Here is a 20,444-nt window from a genome sequence, read left to right as displayed (position 1 = left end):
AGGAGGCTGTGGGTGAGCAGGGGGCCACTTCCAGCCAGGTGCAGGGGTCTCTGCCAACATCTCCCGAGGACCCACCCTATTCCCCACGGGTCACCCTCCCAGCAGCCCCGCAAGCTAACTTGGGACACCTCAACTTCACACGAGAGGGGACTGAAGCTCAGAGAAGTCCAGCAAGTCGGATAAGGCTAAGAGCACGTAAGTGGCAGCAGGCGGAGTTTGAACTCGGCCTTGTCCCTCCTCCAGAGCCGTTTCTGGTCACTCCCTCCTACCGGAAGAGCAGGTGCTCAGGTAGCTTTACCGGGAGGGGAAGTGGGTCAGGTAGATACACCCCTCGGATGCACAAGGCCCTCCATCTGGGGGTGGGTGGGCAGCATGACGCAGGATGCTGAGGCTGGAAGATGGGTACCACCACGGGACAGCCTGGCTTCGGGCGAAGCTTTCCATATCATGTCAGTCACTTTGAGGAGCAATTCTTTCCTGTTTGTCATTGCTGCGCCTCCCACCCCCAAACTCCAGCGGCCTGGAACCTAGACTCCTGATGCCTTGTTTCCCAATCTAAGTGTTCTGGGGCACCCTAGCTCAGGAAGTGAGACATCACAGGTACAAGGGAGGCTGCAGCTGGGACGGGGCTGGGAACCCACCCCTCCATTCTCCCGTGTCCGCTCACCCTTGCCACAGATTCAGAAACTCTGCATCCTGCCCCAAGCTTACTCTACCAACACTAGCGATTCCTTGCCTCGCCTGTGGCTACTGATATAGCTTCCCAGAAGAGACAGTATGGGGCTACGGAAAGAAAAGCAGAAAAGCAACATCTGAATCCAGGCTCAGCCCCTGTCCGGGCCAGGAGACCTCAGACAAGCCCCTTGGGTCATAGATACTCTTGTCTTAGGTGGGAAGTTACACTGGTCTCCGGGAATTGTTCTAGCTCAGACTTGCTCTCGAGGAATTACGGAGCTTCCAGATGCACAGGGCAAGATAAAACTGTCTCTGACCTTCCATCTGCAAGACTGGGCAGGGTGGATGCCCCGCTTCCTCTCTCCAGCTCCAAGACTCTCTGTGCAAGGTGCGTGCACACCACACGCACACAAACACAGGCGTGTATACTTCCACACCACACACACACCTACAAACACATGCATGCATATTTACAGACTGCACACACACACACACATGCGTGCACACCTACACACGTGTGCATTCTTACAGATGGCACACACACACACGAGGGCGCACGTGCACAGCACACACGCACATGCATGCACACACTTCAGAAACCCTCAGACTAAGAAAATGTAAACAGAAAATGCGTATTCCTGGAAAGTCAGCCTTTTTGTTCGTTTTTTAAAATTCATTTGGCTGCACTGGATCTTAGTTGCAGCATGCGAGCTCTTTAGTTTCGGCACACAAACTCTCAGTTGCAGCATATGGGACTAATTCCCTGACCAGGGATTGAACCCAGGCTCTCTTCACTGGGAGCTTGGAGTCTTGGCTACTGGATCACCAGGGCAGTCGCTGGAAAGTCAGTTTTTAGATCAGTAGAGGAGTTTCAGGGATGACAAGTTAGAACCAGAAGAGGCGAGGCCCCCAGAGATGGGGAGTCAGAGGTGACCCTGCTGGGTTTTCTGGGTAACCTGGGCCCTCCCCAATTCCTGTACACTTGAAATGCCGTCCATCTAACTCTAGCCGATACAGCTTAGCTTGGGGGTGTACATGACCATCGTCAAGAGGCTAAGAAGACACAGGTGCCCTGGCTCCTAGGTGGAGGGTGGGAGATTCCAGCACAGGTGGGTCACACTTCTGAGCCTCAAGGAGACTTTCTTACTGAAAGACCATTTTCTGACTAGTGGGTTCTCTCAGCATTGTCTTTGTAAAAAATCATCAATAACATCCTATTGAACAGCACTGGCCCTGACCCCGCCCTCCCCTCACACTGAGGCTGTCTTGTTGGATTGGGTCAGGGAAGTGGTACAGCCCCCGGGAAGGGCAGGCATACAGCCAGTGGGCAGGGGGTGGCGAATCTGGATGAAGGGAGCTGGGTGTGAAGGTCAGGACAGCCGGGAGGGGTTTCCGCTGGGCCGGACAGCCGAGTCTCTGCCAACCCGGACGCAGCAGGTGCCAGACCCAATTCCAGCTCTCTCTGTGGCTCCAGAGAGGGGTGGGGGGTGGAGCTGTTGTGTTTCTCTGTGCCAGCCCGGGGCAGAGATCAATGCATTGAGCCGGTCCCTGGGATTCAGAGAGCAAGGGAGGGCGGGCTCTGACCCAGCCCCAGTGAAGGGCCTGGCCTTGGGAGAAAGGCTAAGCTGGATCTCCCAGGAGCCCCCTACACACACACACATACCCGCCACACACACACACCGTTTCAGTTTATCAACTTGGAAGGACTCCCTCCCGTGAGGGTCTGGGCCAGGCCCTACCTGTTCCTGGAAAAGGTGAGGCCCCACCAGCGCCGCCCACCCACCCCCCTGGGCTCCAGACCCCACCTTCTTCTCTCTATTCCTTTGTCCTTAGAAGAGCTCTCCCCTGCACGAACCCAGCTGACACTGTCACCCAGCGTGTCCACTGTCAGGGTGGGTCCTGGCTCTGCTGTGTGTCTCCTGCAGCTTTTATTTTTATTATTATTATTATTGACTGCACTGGTCTTAGTTGCAGCAAGCCAGATCTTAGTTGCCTGATAGAGATGGAACCCGGCCCCCCTGCCTTGGGAGCATGGAGTCTTAACCACTGGACCACCAGGGAAGCCCCCTCTGTGGAACTTTGAGATGGGAAAAATTACAGTAGGAAGTTGGACAGAAGCTGGTAAGAGAAACCTTCCAAGGAGGTGAACCAAAAGACCCGAGACCACTTGAGAAGGTGAATTAGAGGAAGAAGGTTCCAGGGCAGCTCCTGGTCAGACGGCTGGCGGGATGCCTGCAGGGGACCAGCCTCAAGCGAGGCGGCCAGCCCGGTTCTGGGTGGGGGTGCTCGGGGCAGGGGTGCACAGCGTGGGGTGCAGCTGCTCTATGCCCGGCCCCGCCATCCTAGCTCACCTTGACCTGGAGCGGGGGGGTGTGATGGCCACAGCCCCCATGTCCCTAAGGCCCATCACCCTCCTCAGAGCACGCCAGGATCATTCTTCAACGAAGGACATGAGAATGACATCAGCTGCCCCACGGGCCCTACTTAGAGCCCTGTCCTCTTTTCTGGAAAGCCAGCCCACCCCAACACAGGAGGGAGGGGCGGGGCCTGGACTGCTGCCTTCTCCTCTTCCAGGCCCTTCCTTTGCAGTCCTTGACTCACCATGGTGCTCCAGCCACGATGCTGCCAAGTGTACTCTGTGCCAGGGTGGGGGGTCAGGGGAGGGGGCTGGGGACCCTCTGGGCTGGTGGCTGCCTCTGGTTCTGGAGCCCTTTGCCTGCCCTTTGGAGAGCCTTCGACTTCCCAGGAGAGGAGTGACTAGCTGTGCCGGGTGGTAGGAGACGAGGGGGAAGCCGCCGGATCTGGTCCCCTCAGGGGCCCGAGAGCAGCACAATAGCGCCTGGGGAGGCCGCTCTCCAGCTCAACTGGTTGCCTGGGTAACAGCTGGGGCCAGTTTCCACCAATCCAAGGCAGAGGCTGGGTGGGGGGAGGGAGGCCAGCCGGGAAAGGGGGGCGGCCATCCCCTTGGGCTGGATCCTATATAAGGAGGAGGGATGTGCGCGCGGAGAGGTCTGGGCTCCGCCGTTCCTCCCGTGGGCTTGGGGGCAGGGTGCAAAGATGTGCAGGCTGGGCTCTGCCAAGCCTGGGTCCTGGGCCAGCTTCTGGGCCATGCTGACTTTGGTGGGCCTGGTCACTCGTGCAGGTGAGTGGGCAGTGGGCAGGGAGAAGGGGCAAGACCTTCGGGCTCCAACTGCCCACGGCCAGGAGGGGGCGGTGTCCAGCCGGCCGGGCCAGGCACAGAGTTGATTTGATCAGGCAGCTCCGTGGAGGAGGGCAGCTGGCCTCCGAGGGCAGGAGGGCTGGGCAGGCAGGCGGCTTAACCACAGGAAGACCCTTCCACTGCCCATTGTCCCTGGCAGCTGGGCCCAGGCTGGGGAGAGTGGGATCCATCAGCGTTTGGAGCCTTCACTGTGACAGCTTGGGGGATGGCGGGGCTGGAAAATAACCAGGGCTCCTCTCTTACCCTTTCTCCCTCCCTCTATCTGCCTCTCACCCATACACAGAGGCTCTGCTTTCCTGGGAGCCTCCTCAAGAGTCCACATGGGCCCTGGGACTGTGTGTGTGTGTGTGTGTGTGTGTGTGTGTGTGTGTGTGTGTATGTGTGTGTGTGTGTGTGTGTTTGCGCGCATGCACACATACACGCACGGCGGGGCGGGGAGGGGGGGCTCATCTGCTCCCCTGGACTCCTCAGTCCGTGCTCCACTTGGGGAAGCTGCTGGCGGTGCTTTCTGTCACTGAGTTTTCCATCTGTAAGCACGTGTCCCCGTCTGACCCTCACAGTGTCCCTGGAAACAGGGGAGGAGGGTCCCGCGTGCCTCGCCTGGAAGCAGGAGGATGCCAGTCCCAAGGCGCAGGTGCCTCGAGAGTCCCGTCCAGGACCCGCTCTTTCTGTGCTTTCTCGGGTCCACCGGAAGGCCAGTGTAGACCCCTGCCTCCCAGATCAGGATCCAGGAGGGCGGCTGGGCCTGCACCACCCGCCCAGGCTGCAGCCCCCTCCCCTGCTCCGCCCCTCACCTCCCACTCAGAATGTGGGCAGATCCCCTCTGCCTTCCCAGCACCAAGCCCAGCCTCTCCCAGGGCCTTGGGAGGGCTCCTTATCACTTCCTCAGGGAGCCTGTCTCTGATTCCTGCACCTACAGGAGCCGCCACCCATCACCGCCCTTACTGGTCACAGCCTAAAACCAGAGGCTTATTTGTGTATTTATTGCCTAAGAAGCTAAGTTGTGCTTTTATGAGTGTAAGGAGCTGGTTTGTTTTGTTCACTGTGCTGGTCTGAGCTTCCAGGGGAGTGTCTGGCTTATTGTAAGTGCTCAATAGATCATTTGCTGGGGAATGCACTGCTTTGGGCCAACTATTCTCTTCCAAGGGGTAAGGTGGGCAATTCTTCAGGAGGCGAGGGGGTGGGGACCAAGAGGTTCCTCAATCCTCGCCTAGGCGTCTGGCATCATGGAGATCAGCTCTAGACATTAAATTTTTTTTTTTTTTTTTTTTTTGGATGTGTTGGGTCTCTTGCTGTGTGGGCTTTTCTCTAGTTGCAGCAAGCACTTCTTCATCGAAGTGCGAGGGCTTCTCACTGCAGTGGCTTCTCTTGTTGCAGACCTCAGGCTCAGTACTTTCAGCTCCCCGGCTCTAGAGCACAGACTCAATAGTCCTGGAGCACAGGCTTAGTTGCTCTGTGGCACGTGGGATCTTCCCGGATCAGGGATCAAACCTGTGTCTCCTGCATGGGCAGGCAGATTTTTACCACCAAGTCACCAGGGAAATCCAGCTCTGGACCTTTTGTCCCATCCTGATTCATGACCTCTCCCTGCCGGGCATCCACCCCCAGCCCCTTCCAAGAGCATCTTCTCAGGGTCTGCTCAGGTTCACGACTTTCCCTGTCTAAGATGTGCTTGTCTGCACACACATGCATCCACACACTTCACAGGCACAAATGGGAGCACACAGCCTCCCCAGGCTTCCCCTACCCTCTGCCCACATCCAACCACAGGCATCTCCAGCTGGTCCGTCTGCAACCCCAGAAGGCTGCCCTCTCAGGCTGCTCTGTTCCTTCCTGCTGCAGCCCAGAAAGCTGATGTTGGCGGGGAGTCAGCGGGCACCTCCATCAACCACTCCCAGATGCTGCTCCAGCGCCTGCAGGAACTGCTGCGGCAGGGCAATGCCAGTGATGTGGTGTTGCGGGTGCAGGCCATGGGCACCGACGAGGTCCGAGTCTTCCATGCCCACCGCCTGCTGCTGGGACTGCAGAGTGAGCAGTTCCGGGAGCTGCTGAGTAACCAGAGCGAGGTGGTGTTGCAGGAGTCCCGGGACTGTGCTGCCGTCTTCGACAAGTTCATCAGGTGGGGAAGGATCAGGGGAAGACATCCCTTTCCACGTCCCTGGCTTCTCTACTCAAAGGGTGATGGAAGCCCTGGCTCTTAGCCCTGCCCCTTCCCTGGATGGCATTAGGATGACCATGCAACTACCTCCCTCTTCCCTCTTTGCACCAGCTTCTTGCAAAATGCAGCATGACTCCCCTGACTGAAAGCTCTGAATGGTTTGAAGTTAGTTACCAAATACTTTCAAAGCTGTTTCCAAACCTGGCCTTGAGAGCTTTTAAGGACTATAGACTTCTAGGCCCCACCCTGAATCCCGAGCTTCACATTTAGGGCTGGGCCACTGTTTCTTATTTTAATGTCTCTGTGTGGTTTTGCTGTCTGGCCAGGTTTTGAACCACAGGGCTAGGGGGCTGCTTCGTGCTAGCGTTCTGCACAGGGACACTGCCCACACTCTAGTCTGAGAAAATGACCCTGCTTTAATAGTTTAGACAAGATGGCTGCAGAATATTGGTCATTTCTTCAAACTTCCAGGCAACAGAAAGAGAGATAGCACAGAAGGACAAAAGCATCTTTCCTCTACCCCCTAACTGGGAAAGACTGAAGGAAGGAGGAGAAGGCGACGACAAAGGATGAGATAGTTGGATGGCGTCACCGACTCAATGGATAAGAGTTTGAACAAGCTCCAGGAGATGGTGAAGGACAGGGAAGCCTGGCGTGCTGCAGTTTGTGGGGTCGCAAAGAGTCGGACACGACTGGCAGACTGAACGACAATAATCTCTGCCCTCAGTTCAGTTCAGTCGCTCAGTCGTGTCCGACTCTTTACAACCCCAGGAATCACAGCGCTCCAGGCCTCTCTGTCCATCACCAACTCCCAGAGTTCACTCAGACTCAGGTCCATTGAGTCAGTGATGCCATCCAGCCATCTCATCCTCTGTCGTCCCCTTCTCCTCCAGCCCCCAATCCCTCCCAGCATCAGAGTCTTTTCCAATGAGTCAACTCTTCGCATGAGGTGGCCAAAGTACTGGAGTTTCAGCTTTAGCATCAATCTCTACCCTAGTCAGTTCTGTTTAACCAGCCTTTCCCCCAATCCCAGTCTGTGCCTTTGTGGACATCTCATTAGCTAGAATTTAGTCATGTGATCTAAGGGATCCTGGGAAACATCTTTTGTTCCCAGAGGCAAACAGCGAAGTTAAATGGCTTGCCCACTCTTATAGCAAGTAACTGGCGGAATATGAATCCGAACCCACACTGTACACCTGGTGAAGGTAGGAGCTACATCTTTCTTGTCCTAGCACAGAGCTCAACCACTCAGTGGGCGCTCAATATAGGAATCATCGACGTGCTCAGTCAGCTAAGTCCTGTCTGATTCTTTGGGACCCCAAGGGCTGTAGCCCACGAGGCTTATGTGTCCATGGTATTTTCCAGGCAAGAATACTGGAGGGGGTAGCCATTTCCTACTCCAGGGGATCTTCCTGACCCAGGGACAGAACCTGCGTCTCCTGCATTGGCAGGCGGATGCTTCACCACTGAGCCGCCTGTGCTCAATAAATGCTTGCTTATTTCCACGTCCCACGAGAAACCGGAAAGAAGAGGCGGTGAAGTAGGATGCGCGCGGGAAGGTCCTTCTGTTGGCTCCCTTAATGACGATACTGTCTGCCCAAGGCCGGGTATCCTCGGGACTCAGGAGGCAGCGCTGGATAGGGTAACCGCTGGCCTCCCTGACCGCGCTCCATCTCTGTACCTCTCTGGCAGGTACCTCTACTGCGGAGAGCTGACCGTGCTGCTGGCACAGGCCATCCCCCTGCACCAGCTGGCCACCAAGTACCGCGTGGCCTCCTTGCAGCGGGGCGTGGCCGACTATATGCGCGCGCACCTGGCGGGCGGCGCGGGCCCGGCGGTGGGCTGGTACCACTACGCGGTGAGCACCGGGGACGAGGCCCTGCGCCAGAGCTGCCTGCAGTTCCTGGCCTGGAACCTGTCGGCCGTGGCGGGGAGCGCCGAGTGGGGCGCCGTGAGCCCTGAGCTGCTGGCGCAGCTGCTTCCGCGCTCGGACCTCGTGCTGCAGGACGAGCTGGAGCTCTTCCAGGCGCTGGAGGCGTGGCTGGGCCGCGCGCGGCCGCCGCCGGCTGTGGCCGAGCGCGCGCTGCGCGCCATCCGTTACCCGATGATCCCTCCGGCTCAACTGTTCCAGCTTCAGGCGCGCTCGGCCGCCCTGGCGCGCCACGGCCCGGCGGTGGCCGACCTGCTCCTTCAGGCCTACCAGTTCCACGCCGCCTCGCCGCTGCACTACGCCAAGTTTTTCGACGTCAATGGCAGTGCCTTCCTGCCCCGCAACTACCTTGCGCCCGCCTGGGGCGCCCCGTGGGTCATCAACAACCCAGCCCGCGACGATCGCAGCACCAGCTTCCAGACGCAGCTGGGCCCAAGCGGCCACGACTCGGGCCGCCGGGTCACCTGGAACGTGCTCTTCTCGCCACGCTGGCTGCCGGTAAGCCTGCGGCCTGTCTACGCGGACGCCACGGGCACAGCGCTGCCCCTCGCACGCCCCGAGGACGGCCGGCCCCGGCTGGTGGTCACGCCGGCCAGCAGCGGCGGCGACGCGGCGGGCGTGAGCTTCCAGAAGACCGTGCTGGTGGGGGCGCGCCACCACGGCCGCCTGCTGGTCCGCCACGCCTACAGCTTCCACCAGAGCAGCGAGGAGGCCGGTGACTTCCTGGCGCACGCCGACCTGCAGCGGCGCAACTCCGAGTACCTGGTGGAGAATGCCCTGCATCTCCACCTCATTGTCAAGCCCGTCTATCACACCCTCATCCGGACCCCCAAGTAGCCAGGCGGGCCGGGGTGGGAAGCTGAGCCTTCCTGAGGCCTCTGGATCAGGAAAATAAAGGCCCAGCAGAGATGGCGCAGAGGGACCGGGATTGGCATGGCCAGTGGAGGTGTCTGTCCTGGCCCGCTGGGGGACCAGGCCCCAGCGGCCTGAGAGCTGGGTGGATAGAAGCCAGGTGGTGGGAGTAGACCAGATGCCTGGTTTCAGGAGTTGCTTTCTCACTGACCTGAAAGGAAGGTTCCTGGTGGTGTGTATGTGTGTGCTCAGCGGTGTTTCAGTCTTTGCCACCTCATGTACTGTAGCCTGGCAGGCTCCTCTGCCCGTGGAACTTTTCAGGCAAGAATACTGGAGGGCAATGCCCTTTCCTCCTGCAGGGGAATCTTCCCAACCCAGGAATCGAACCCGTGTCTCTTGCGTCTCCTGCATTGGCAAGTGGATTGTTTATCACCAGCACTACGTGGGAAGCCAGAGCTCTTGGTAGAATAAACCAGCGCTCGGAGCGGCAAGGGGGTGATTAAACCACCCAGTTCTGGGGGCAAAAACAGTCCAAGGAGGGCTCCACAGGTCAGGGACTCCCCATCGTTCATTACCTTTTCCCCAAGGGCCCCCGTCCCCACAGGGGACAGGGCAGGTAAAAGCATCGAGATGGCCAGGTGCACCTTGGGGGAGCTTTCTCACCTGAAACTGAGGGGCTCAGTTGAGCAGTTTCTGAGCCCTGGCTTCCTGGGGTGGGAGGGGTAAGCACAACCCTAAGTCTCTGACCTCTCCTGGGAGGGGGTCTGGGCAGAGACCTCAGAGTCCGGAGGAAAAACACTTTCCCCCAGGAGTCTGTTGACTGGTGCTCTACAACCAGCCGGAGAAGAAGAGGGTGTGGTGGGAAGAGGGGACTTGGGTTGAATCTTAATCAGTGATGTGCTCGGTCGCTCAGCCTTGTCGGGCTCTTTGCAGCCCTGTGGACTGGAGCCCGCCAGTCCTCTACCCATGGGATTCCTCAGGCAAGAATCTGGAGTGGGTTGCCATTTCTTCTTCCAGGGGATCTTCCTGACCCAGGGATTGAACCCACATCTCTTGCATCTCCTGCATTGCAGGCAGGTTCTTTACCATTAGCACGACCCGGGGAACGGAAGCCCAGTCTGTCAGGACCACCCCACCTTTCAGACAAGGTCTAGTTTCCGGAACAACCAACAAAACTCAAATGGGATTTTTATTGTTAACAAGCAGTTCTGGGGCAGGGGGAAGGTGGAAACGACTGCTGAGTAACAAAGCTAGATTCCTTTCCAGCCCCCAGCCACAGTAAGGGAAATGCCCGGCGGGCCCTTCCCCAGCCATCCAGCATGCCCTTGTCCCAGATGTGGGCCCAGGAGCCCTAATCCCATGAACAGTCCCTCCTTGCTCCACCCCCGCCCCACATTCCTCAGGCCAATCTGGTTGCAGATCTTAGAGAAGAGTTTCGGCAACAGGAGTCTGTGCCCAGGGAGCCCTGGGATCCAGGGCTGGGAAGCCAGGGAGCCCTGCCATCCAGGCCATGCCTCCTGGGCTCAGTTCCCCTTCCCGTTGGCACTGAAGGCACGGAAGTGTGGGGGCAGGCACCCCCATGGTTCCTGGGTCCCAGGGGCCCCAGCCTTCTGAGATCCCGAGCTCCTGACGCCAGGTCATCCCCATCTGCCCAGCCTCCGTCTCCCATTACTGCCACACCCCATCAAGCCTTGGCGGGCAGGAGGGCCGGTTCCGGGCAGGGCCCCTCAGTTGTGCCCAAAGTGCCCATTTTTGCCTTGGGTGCTTGTGCCATAGGGCAGGCGGGGCATCCGAGCAACCCGTTCAGAAACATCCCCTGGGTTGGAGGGGGCAGCGACAGGGGTGGTGTCCTCGGGGCCTGCAACGGGAAGGGCCAGGAGCTCTGCTTTAAGGCATGCCTCTCCATGCCCCTCTCGTCACCCACAGTGGCTCTGAACTCCCTAGGGGCACCTCCCCCCCAGAGGCCAGTCCCACTAATAGTCTTCAGGAACCCAGTTTCCAGCAAGGGGCAGCCATAGGGGCAGGGAGTTCAACCAGTCTCCTCCCTGGCCTGGCCAAGGGCTCCCCTCTCCCCATTGCTATCCCCGCCCCCCGACACTTGCTGGGACTCACCCAAGCTCTGGCACGGAGGGAGTTTGACCTTGGCCATAGGCAGCGTGGTCTTTCCCAGGGGTCTGATGGTAGGGGTCAGGTGTCCAACCACTGGCATCCTCTGTTCTTCAGTGTGATTCTCCACAGGCCGGGGTCCAGCAACGTGCATCTTGGGGCGGGACAGCTGTGTTGGCTGGAGAGCCAGATGAGCTGGGAGCTGCGTGGGGATCTGATACAAGGAGATGTTGGGTTCAGTTGGGGGAAACTCCATGGAGAGTGGTGCACAGCTAGTGGTACCCTGGGGCCTCTGGAGGAGTCCAGCCTTCAGAACCCGGCAAGGAGGGGGCCCAGACACCCCCAGCTCCTGTCCCTCTAGGCTCACCCCTTGTCCTGTGACTTCAAAGGCCTGGGACCTCCGCTTCCTCTTTGCCTCCAGGGACTCCTCTCGTTTCTTTCTTGGGCTTTTCTTCTGGCCTTGCAGCGGGGGACAAGGGCCATCGCCATGACGCTCGACTGCCCAGGACGGCACCTCGCCTGTGCTGCTGGACAGGCTGTCCTCGTTGGTGGCGAGCTGGAGGGTGGGGCTGGGCGGCCGCTTGCAGGCCAGCGGTCCGGGCGGCCGCACGTCATCAGTCTGGCCCTTCAAGTGCAGGGACAGGCTCCTCTGCTTTATGGTGGGTGCCAGCAGTTGGCGCCCCTCGGCCCCCAGGGCCTGCAAGCGGTGCCGGGCAGCCTTCCCGGCGATGCTCTTGGTGTCGGCCGCGGTCTCCTTCCTCCCTGCGGCGGGACAGAGGGGCACCCACCCCGGGATCAAGGCCACGTTTCCCCCCCCCTGCACCTCCAACACCCCTTTCTCTGCTGCAGCTCACCCCAACTTGCTGTTTGAGAAACTTTGGGCAAGTTTCTGAGCCTTCTTTTCATCTGTAAACTGATGATGGTAAAACCAGCCTCAGTGGGTTGGGAAGATTTTTTTTTTTTTTTACCATGACACACGGCATACGGGATCTTAGTTCCCTGACTGGGGATCGAACCTTCACCCGCTGCAGTGGAAGTGCTGAGTCTTAACCACTGGACTGCCAGGGAAGTCCCAGGTTCTGAGGATGGATTGCTGAGATATGAGGGTCACCTGTGGCCACAGGGTAGGGAGGATTCGGACTCTATTTGCTATTACAATTATTTCCGAGTGGGAAGTGGAGGGGGCGTGACCCCAAGTACCATGTGTTCCCCATTCTGGTTTCCAATTGTGTCCCCTGCTCTGTGTGGACAGAGCAGGTGGTTACTCTTCTCTGGGTACTGGTGCCTCTCTTTCTAGAACGATGCCTGGGTGTGTTCAGCAGAGGAGAGGGAAGGAAGGGGCTTCGGCTGGGTGCGCTGAGCTATTGAGATCATGCCAGGCTCAGGCTGATGGGGGGTGGGGGAGGCAGGGGACACACCTTTGTGGGACAAAGGGATCTCCGACAGATTCTCGATGCTTCCGGGGGAGGAGTTGATCTGGCCGTTCAGACCGACCTGAGTGGCAGCTTGTGAGATGAATGGGTTGGGAAGAGAAGCCATTGGACCCAGCAGGAACCTATGTCCTCAGAGGGCTGTTTTGGAAAAGTTCCATCCCAACCACTGGGTGTCCCTCCCGGGTACTCCCACCCACATCCAGGTAATCGTGGGGCCCACTGCTCACCTCCTTTGTCACCAGGGTGCCGGCCAGGATTGGGGGTGGGGTGGGCAGACAGGAGCCCTTCGCTTGCCAGGCCCGGGAGCTGGCCTTGAACAGGTGGTTGGCTTCACTGAGGTGGGCAGAGGAGGATGGGCAGCTGTTGCCCAGGCTGGTACCACGGGGGTCCCACTGCCACGCCTCCTTGAGAACTGTTGCATTGTGGGAACGAGGACCCCAAAGTCCTGGCTCCAGACCTGTGCCCCCCTCCCCTCTTTCCTGCTCCATCCTCCCTGGGAGGCCAGGTCTGGGCTGGCATCTGTGAGACACGGCCTGGTGGCTCAGGCGGGCTGGATGGCTGGAAGTGGTCCTCAGCTCACCTCTCAGTGCCGAGCAGAGGGAGGAAGCTTCCGTGCTGGTGCGGGGACTCGGAGTTCGGCATCTTGACGCTCTCTAGGTCAGACTCCTCCGGGGTCGGCACAGTTCCTGGGGGGCTAATCTTGGGCAAGGCGCTGTCCTGGGGAGAGGAAAGGAGGGAGAGGGGAGTCGGAAGACTTGGTCTCGGACCAAGTAAACAGCCTGGGTGACACAGGCACACAGAGTGTCTGGGGCTGTAATCTGGGCTGGGAGCCCCAGAAGACAGGGGGGCTTGTGTTCTGAGTCCCCAGGGGCCAGCCGTGGTCTGCTAGGCATCCCCAGGGGCACCGCCTGGTGGCCTGGGCTCCTGGGAGGGCATCTGGGGCCCTTAGTGATATCTCAGATGGCCAACCCTGACCTTCAGACCCTGGATGGGGACACGTGCGGGAGAAGAACACCACGGGAGGGGAGCTTGGCGAGGCTCTGTGTCGGATAAGGAGGAGGTGTCAGCTTTCTGGGGATCAGCCAGCCCGGTCCCGAGGCCAGCCTACTTGCTGGAAGGCGCCGCCTTGGGCATCAGCCCTGCCCCTAGCACAGGGGCGCATGGTGCGGCCCGGGCGCCCACCTGCAGGGCCCGAGAGGCCAGGCGGTCCATCATGGTGGCACGCTCCAGGTTGCCCTCCTCATGCTCCCGCAGGTACACTTCGTACAGGTCCTTCAGATGCTGCGGCACGGCCAGGTTGCAGTCTGCGGTGGGGGAGCGGAGAGGCAGGGCTCAGTGCGCGCTCTCGGGCCCTTAGCGGGTCGGACTCGCGGGGTAGGTAGCGCGGGGACCCTACCCTGGATGAGCTGCCGCTGGGCGCGGATGATCTCCTCGCAGAGGCTGAGGCGCTGCTCCAGGCGGCGCAGGGCCTCGCGGCGGTGGCGGAGCGCGCCGTCGCGGAGCAGGGCTTGCGACTGCATCTCGGCCTTCTCCAGCTCCAGCTCGTGCACGCGGCAGAGCAGGCCGAGCGCCTCGCGCTGCTGCTCCGAGCTGACGCGCCGCGGCAGCGTCTCCTCCAGGCGGCGGCCCCGCGCGCGCAGCTCTCGGCACCGCTGCTCCAGCGCTAGCTGGGGAGCCGAGCGGGCCGTCAGCACCAGGTGGCCGATGAGGGGCCGCCCGCGCCCGCCGCTGAGCGGGTCCTCGCCCTTCCAAGCCCCCGGATGCTGTGCGGCCGGCTGAAGCCCCACTCCGTGGCCTGCTTTTCGAAGCTGTGTCTTGTACTCTGCACCCGGGGACTGCTCCTGAGTGACCCCTCTGTGCCCACTTATTGCAACCCATCCCTGAAACAGGCTCCGTGCAGTGCAGTCGCTCAGTTCTTTTCGACTCTTTGCGACCCCATGGACCGCAGCCCGCCAGGCTCCTCCTTCCATGGGATTCTCCAGGCGAGGACATTGGAGTGGGCTGCCATTTCTTTCTCCAAGGGATCTTCCCGACCCAGGGATCGAACCTCGGTCTCCCGCATTGGCGGGCGGACTCTTTACCATCTGAGCCACCAGGGAATCCAGGGAAATGAGCTCCGTGGACCAGCTCAACCGCAGCCCATCTCATGCCCTCTGGACTGGTGGACCCTGAAGCCCCCTGGTATGGCTATGCTCCAGAACAGAGAAGGGAGATCTGGAAAATCCTCATTAAAATGTTGGCTAACAGTTTTCTGAGTCTTTAATGTGTGAAAGGATTTATTTACTCTTCTCATCAACCCCACTAGGGTTGACCACTCCCATTTTAAAGATGAGTTCTTGCCTGGAGAATCCCATGGACAGAGGAGGCTGGTGGGCTATAGTCCAGGGGGTAGCAAAGAGTCGGACCCAACTGAGCGACTGAGTCCACACACACAAAGCGTTAGTCCCTCACTGGTGTCTGACTCTGTGACCCACCAGGCTCCTCTGTCCATGGGGTTCTCCAGGCAAGAATACTGGAGTGGGTAGCCATTTCCTACTCCAGGGGATCTTCCTGACCCAGGGACAGAACCTGCGTCTCCTGCATTGGCAGGCGGATGCTTCACCACTGAGCCGCCTGTGCTCAATAAATGCTTGCTTATTTCCACGTCCCACGAGAAACCGGAAAGAAGAGGCGGTGAAGTAGGATGCGCGCGGGAAGGTCCTTCTGTTGGCTCCCTTAATGACGATACTGTCTGCCCAAGGCCGGGTATCCTCGGGACTCAGGAGGCAGCGCTGGATAGGGTAACCGCTGGCCTCCCTGACCGCGCTCCATCTCTGTACCTCTCTGGCAGGTACCTCTACTGCGGAGAGCTGACCGTGCTGCTGGCACAGGCCATCCCCCTGCACCAGCTGGCCACCAAGTACCGCGTGGCCTCCTTGCAGCGGGGCGTGGCCGACTATATGCGCGCGCACCTGGCGGGCGGCGCGGGCCCGGCGGTGGGCTGGTACCACTACGCGGTGAGCACCGGGGACGAGGCCCTGCGCCAGAGCTGCCTGCAGTTCCTGGCCTGGAACCTGTCGGCCGTGGCGGGGAGCGCCGAGTGGGGCGCCGTGAGCCCTGAGCTGCTGGCGCAGCTGCTTCCGCGCTCGGACCTCGTGCTGCAGGACGAGCTGGAGCTCTTCCAGGCGCTGGAGGCGTGGCTGGGCCGCGCGCGGCCGCCGCCGGCTGTGGCCGAGCGCGCGCTGCGCGCCATCCGTTACCCCATGATCCCTCCGGCTCAACTGTTCCAGCTTCAGGCGCGCTCGGCCGCCCTGGCGCGCCACGGCCCGGCGGTGGCCGACCTGCTCCTTCAGGCCTACCAGTTCCACGCCGCCTCGCCGCTGCACTACGCCAAGTTTTTCGACGTCAATGGCAGTGCCTTCCTGCCCCGCAACTACCTTGCGCCCGCCTGGGGCGCCCCGTGGGTCATCAACAACCCAGCCCGCGACGATCGCAGCACCAGCTTCCAGACGCAGCTGGGCCCAAGCGGCCACGACTCGGGCCGCCGGGTCACCTGGAACGTGCTCTTCTCGCCACGCTGGCTGCCGGTAAGCCTGCGGCCTGTCTACGCGGACGCCACGGGCACAGCGCTGCCCCTCGCACGCCCCGAGGACGGCCGGCCCCGGCTGGTGGTCACGCCGGCCAGCAGCGGCGGCGACGCGGCGGGCGTGAGCTTCCAGAAGACCGTGCTGGTGGGGGCGCGCCACCACGGCCGCCTGCTGGTCCGCCACGCCTACAGCTTCCACCAGAGCAGCGAGGAGGCCGGTGACTTCCTGGCGCACGCCGACCTGCAGCGGCGCAACTCCGAGTACCTGGTGGAGAATGCCCTGCATCTCCACCTCATTGTCAAGCCCGTCTATCACACCCTCATCCGGACCCCCAAGTAGCCAGGCGGGCCAGGGTGGGAAGCTGAGCCTTCCAGAGGCCTCTGGATCAGGAAAATAAAGGCCCAGTAGAACTTCACTTTCACTTTTCACTTTCATGCGTTGGAGAAGGAAATGGCAACCCGCTCCAGTGTTCTTGCCTGGAGAATCCCAGGGACGGGGGAGCCTGATGGGCTGCCGTCATGGGGTTGCACAGAGTCAGACACGACTGAAGCGACTTAGCAGCAGCAGCAGCAGAGATGGCGCAGAGGGACCAGGATTGGCATGGCCAGTGGAGGTGTCTGTCCTGGCCCGCTGGGGGACCAGGCCCTAGCGGCCTGAGAGCTGGGTGGATAGAAGCCAGGTGGTGGGTGGTAGACCAGATGCCTGGTTTCAGGAGTTGCTTTCTCACTGACCTGAAAGGAAGGTTCCTGGTGGTGTGTATGTGTGTGCTCAGCAGTGTTTCAGTCTTTGCCACCTCATGTACTGTATGTAGCCTGGCAGGCTCCTCTGCCCGTGGAACTTTTCAGGCAAGAATACTGGAGGGCAATGCCCTTTCCTCCTGTAGGGGATCTTCCCAACCCAGGAATCGAACCCGTGTCTCTTGCGTCTCCTGCATTGGCAAGTGGATTGTTTATCACCAGCACTACGTGGGAAGCCAGAGCTCTTGGTAGAATAAACCAGCGCTCGGAGCGGCAAGGGGGTGATTAAACCACCCAGTTCTGGGGGCAAAAACAGTCCAAGGAGGGCTCCACAGGTCAGGGACTCCCCATCGTTCATTACCTTTTCCCCAAGGGCCCCCGTCCCCACAGGGGACAGGGCAGGTAAAAGCATCGAGATGGCCAGGTGCACCTTGGGGGAGCTTTCTCACCTGAAACTGAGGGGCTCAGTTGAGCAGTTTCTGAGCCCTGGCTTCCTGGGGTGGGAGGGGTAAGCACAACCCTAAGTCTCTGACCTCTCCTGGGAGGGGGTCTGGGCAGAGACCTCAGAGTCCGGAGGAAAAACACTTTCCCCCAGGAGTCTGTTGACTGGTGCTCTACAACCAGCTGGAGAAGAAGAGGGTGTGGTGGGAAGAGGGGACTTGGGTTGAATCTTAATCAGTGATGTGCTCGGTCGCTCAGCCTTGTCGGGCTCTTTGCAGCCCTGTGGACTGGAGCCCGCCAGTCCTCTACCCATGGGATTCCTCAGGCAAGAATCTGGAGTGGGTTGCCATTTCTTCTTCCAGGGGATCTTCCTGACCCAGGGATTGAACCCACATCTCTTGCATCTCCTGCATTGCAGGCAGGTTCTTTACCATTAGCACGACCCGGGGAACGGAAGCCCAGTCTGTCAGGACCACCCCACCTTTCAGACAAGGTCTAGTTTCCGGAATAACCAACAAAACTCAAATGGGATTTTTATTGTTAACAAGCAGTTCTGGGGCAGGGGGAAAGTGGAAATGACTGCTGAGTAACAAAGCTAGATTCCTTTCCAGCCCCCAGCCACAGTAAGGGAAATGCCCGGCGGGCCCTTCCCCAGCCATCCAGCATGCCCTTGTCCCAGATGTGGGCCCAGGAGCCCTAATCCCATGAACAGTCCCTCCTTGCTCCATCCCCGCCCCACATTCCTCAGGCCAATCTGGTTGCAGATCTTAGAGAAGAGTTTCGGCAACAGGAGTCTCTGCCCAGAGAGCCCGGGGATCCAGGGCTGGGAAGCCAGGGAGCCCTGCCATCCAGGCCATGCCTCCTGGGCTCAGTTCCCCTTCCCGTTGGCACTGAAGGCACGGAAGTGTGGGGGCAGGCACCCCCATGGTTCCTGGGTCCCAGGGGCCCCAGCCTTCTGAGATCCCGAGCTCCTGACGCCAGGTCATCCCCATCTGCCCAGCCTCCGTCTCCCATTACTGCCACACCCCATCAAGCCTTGGCGGGCAGGAGGGCCGGTTCCGGGCAGGGCCCCTCAGTTGTGCCCAAAGTGCCCATTTTTGCCTTGGGTGCTTGTGCCATAGGGCAGGCGGGGCATCCGAGCAACCCGTTCGGAAACATCCCCTGGGTTGGAGGGGGCAGCGACAGGGGTGGTGTCCTCGGGGCCTGCAACGGGAAGGGCCAGGAGCTCTGCTTTAAGGCATGCCTCTCCATGCCCCTCTCGTCACCCACAGTGGCTCTGAACTCCCTAGGGGCACCTCCCCCCCAGAGGCCAGTCCCACTAATAGTCTTCAGGAACCCAGTTTCCAGCAAGGGGCAGCCATAGGGGCAGGGAGTTCAACCAGTCTCCTCCCTGGCCTGGCCAAGGGCTCCCCTCTCCCCATTGCTATCCCCGCCCCCCGACACTTGCTGGGACTCACCCAAGCTCTGGCACGGAGGGAGTTTGACCTTGGCCATAGGCAGCGTGGTCTTTCCCAGGGGTCTGATGGTAGGGGTCAGGTGTCCAACCACTGGCATCCTCTGTTCTTCAGTGTGATTCTCCACAGGCCGGGGTCCAGCAACGTGCATCTTGGGGCGGGACAGCTGTGTTGGCTGGAGAGCCAGATGAGCTGGGAGCTGCGTGGGGATCTGATACAAGGAGATGTTGGGTTCAGTTGGGGGAAACTCCATGGAGAGTGGTGCACAGCTAGTGGTACCCTGGGGCCTCTGGAGGAGTCCAGCCTTCAGAACCCGGCAAGGAGGGGGCCCAGACACCCCCAGCTCCTGTCCCTCTAGGCTCACCCCTTGTCCTGTGACTTCAAAGGCCTGGGACCTCCGCTTCCTCTTTGCCTCCAGGGACTCCTCTCGTTTCTTTCTTGGGCTTTTCTTCTGGCCTTGCAGCGGGGGACAAGGGCCATCGCCATGACGCTCGACTGCCCGGGATGGCGCCTCGCCTGTGCTGCTGGACAGGCTGTCCTCGCTGGCGGTGTGCTGGAGGGTGGGGCTGGGCGGCCGCTTGCAGGCCAGCGGTCCGGGCGGCCGCACGTCATCAGTCTGGCCCTTCAAGTGCAGGGACAGGCTGCTCTGCTTTATGGTGGGTGCCAGCAGTTGGCGCCCCTCGGCCCCCAGGGCCTGCAAGCGGTGCCGGGCAGCCTTCCCGGCGATGCTCTTGGTGTCGGCCGCGGTCTCCTTCCTCCCTGCGGCGGGACAGAGGGGCACCCACCCCGGGATCAAGGCCACGTTTCCCCCCCCCTGCACCTCCAACACCCCTTTCTCTGCTGCAGCTCACCCCAACTTGCTGTTTGAGAAACTTTGGGCAAGTTTCTGAGCCTTCTTTTCATCTGTAAACTGATGATGGTAAAACCAGCCTCAGTGGGTTGGGAAGATTTTTTTTTTTTTTTACCATGACACACGGCATACGGGATCTTAGTTCCCTGACTGGGGATCGAACCTTCACCCGCTGCAGTGGAAGTGCTGAGTCTTAACCACTGGACTGCCAGGGAAGTCCCAGGTTCTGAGGATGGATTGCTGAGATATGAGGGTCACCTGTGGCCACAGGGTAGGGAGGATTCGGACTCTATTTGCTATTACAATTATTTCCGAGTGGGAAGTGGAGGGGGCGTGACCCCAAGTACCATGTGTTCCCCATTCTGGTTTCCAATTGTGTCCCCTGCTCTGTGTGGACAGAGCAGGTGGTTACTCTTCTCTGGGTACTGGTGCCTCTCTTTCTAGAACGATGCCTGGGTGTGTTCAGCAGAGGAGAGGGAAGGAAGGGGCTTCGGCTGCGTGCGCTGAGCTATTGAGATCATGCCAGGCTCAGGCTGATGGGGTGTCGGGGGAGGCAGGGGACACACCTTTGTGGGACAAGGGGATCTCCGACAGATTCTCGATGCTTTCAGGGGAGGAGTTGATCTGGCCGTTCAGTCCCACCTGAGTGGTGGCCTGTGAGATGAATGGGTTGGGAAGAGAAGCCATTGGACCCAGCAGGAACCCTATGTCCTCAGAGGGCTGTTTTGGAAAAGTTCCATCCCAACTACTGGATGTCTCTCCTGGGTACTCCCACCCGTGGGGCCCACTGCTCACCTCCTGTGTCACCAGGTTGCCCACCCGGATTGGGGGTGGGGTGGGCAGACAGGAGCCCTTCGCTTGCCAGGCCCGGGAGCTGGTCTTGAACGGGTGGTTGGCTTCACTGAGGTGGGCAGAGGAGGATGGGCAGCTGTTGCCCAGGCTGGTACCATGGGGGTCCCACTGCCACCCCTCCTGAGAACTGTTACATTGTGGGAACGAGGACCCCAAAGTCCTGGCTCCAG

At 60.1% G+C, this 20,444-nt stretch overlaps 4 protein-coding genes and 1 pseudogene across 8 annotated transcripts in view; 2 read left to right on the top strand and 3 right to left on the bottom strand.

The window, feature by feature from the left end:
- Window positions 1-3,577: 3,577 nt before the first annotated feature.
- Window positions 3,578-8,911, top strand: LOC147351007 (BTB/POZ domain-containing protein 17). The gene is made up of 3 exons (XM_086355218.1): window positions 3,578-3,817; window positions 5,738-6,014; window positions 7,746-8,911. Exons 1-3 carry the CDS (start codon window positions 3,733-3,735, stop codon window positions 8,818-8,820), a joined length of 1,437 nt encoding a protein of 478 aa, XP_086211344.1. The 5' UTR covers window positions 3,578-3,732; the 3' UTR covers window positions 8,821-8,911.
- Window positions 8,912-10,006: 1,095 nt separating this feature from the next.
- LOC147351006 (kinesin-like protein KIF19) lies at window positions 10,007-12,480 on the bottom strand. The gene is made up of 4 exons (XM_086360956.1): window positions 12,360-12,480; window positions 11,309-11,790; window positions 10,948-11,155; window positions 10,007-10,693 (listed from the first exon to the last, which is right to left on the bottom strand). The coding sequence occupies exons 1-4, from the start codon at window positions 12,478-12,480 to the stop codon at window positions 10,563-10,565; spliced, it is 942 nt and encodes a 313-aa protein (XP_086217082.1). The 3' UTR covers window positions 10,007-10,562.
- Window positions 12,359-14,618, bottom strand: LOC147351005 (kinesin-like protein KIF19). The gene is made up of 4 exons (XM_086355219.1): window positions 13,771-14,618; window positions 13,557-13,678; window positions 12,955-13,091; window positions 12,359-12,707 (listed from the first exon to the last, which is right to left on the bottom strand). The coding sequence occupies exons 1-4, from the start codon at window positions 14,456-14,458 to the stop codon at window positions 12,497-12,499; spliced, it is 1,158 nt and encodes a 385-aa protein (XP_086211345.1). The 5' UTR covers window positions 14,459-14,618; the 3' UTR covers window positions 12,359-12,496.
- On the top strand, window positions 14,521-16,355 carry LOC147351004 (BTB/POZ domain-containing protein 17 pseudogene; annotated as a pseudogene). The gene is made up of 2 exons (XR_015148400.1): window positions 14,521-14,555; window positions 15,115-16,355. The product of XR_015148400.1 is annotated as a BTB/POZ domain-containing protein 17 pseudogene (transcript).
- A 1,279-nt stretch (window positions 16,356-17,634) lies between these two features.
- KIF19 (kinesin family member 19) overlaps window positions 17,635-20,444 on the bottom strand; it is a 28,441-nt gene continuing 25,631 nt past the window's right edge. For 3 of the 4 annotated variants that reach the window (XM_086355200.1, XM_086355204.1, XM_086355201.1), the window contains 4 exons: window positions 19,989-20,323; window positions 18,937-19,331; window positions 18,576-18,783; window positions 17,635-18,321 (listed from right to left, as the gene is read on the bottom strand). In XM_086355200.1, coding sequence (XP_086211326.1) covers window positions 18,191-18,321; window positions 18,576-18,783; window positions 18,937-19,331; window positions 19,989-20,323 — 1,069 coding nt within the window. In that variant the 3' untranslated portion in view covers window positions 17,635-18,190. The remainder of the gene's footprint in view (window positions 18,322-18,575; window positions 18,784-18,936; window positions 19,332-19,988; window positions 20,324-20,444) is intronic. The other variant, XM_086355203.1, reaches the window with a different exon arrangement.

The sequence above is a fragment of the Bos grunniens genome, chromosome 19 (assembly GCF_055505025.1).
Source record: "Bos grunniens cultivar Pamir isolate PY7600 chromosome 19, Bosgru_T2T1.0, whole genome shotgun sequence".
Classification (NCBI taxonomy): domain Eukaryota; kingdom Metazoa; phylum Chordata; class Mammalia; order Artiodactyla; family Bovidae; genus Bos; species Bos grunniens.
This window is presented reverse-complemented; position numbering and strand designations above follow the sequence as displayed.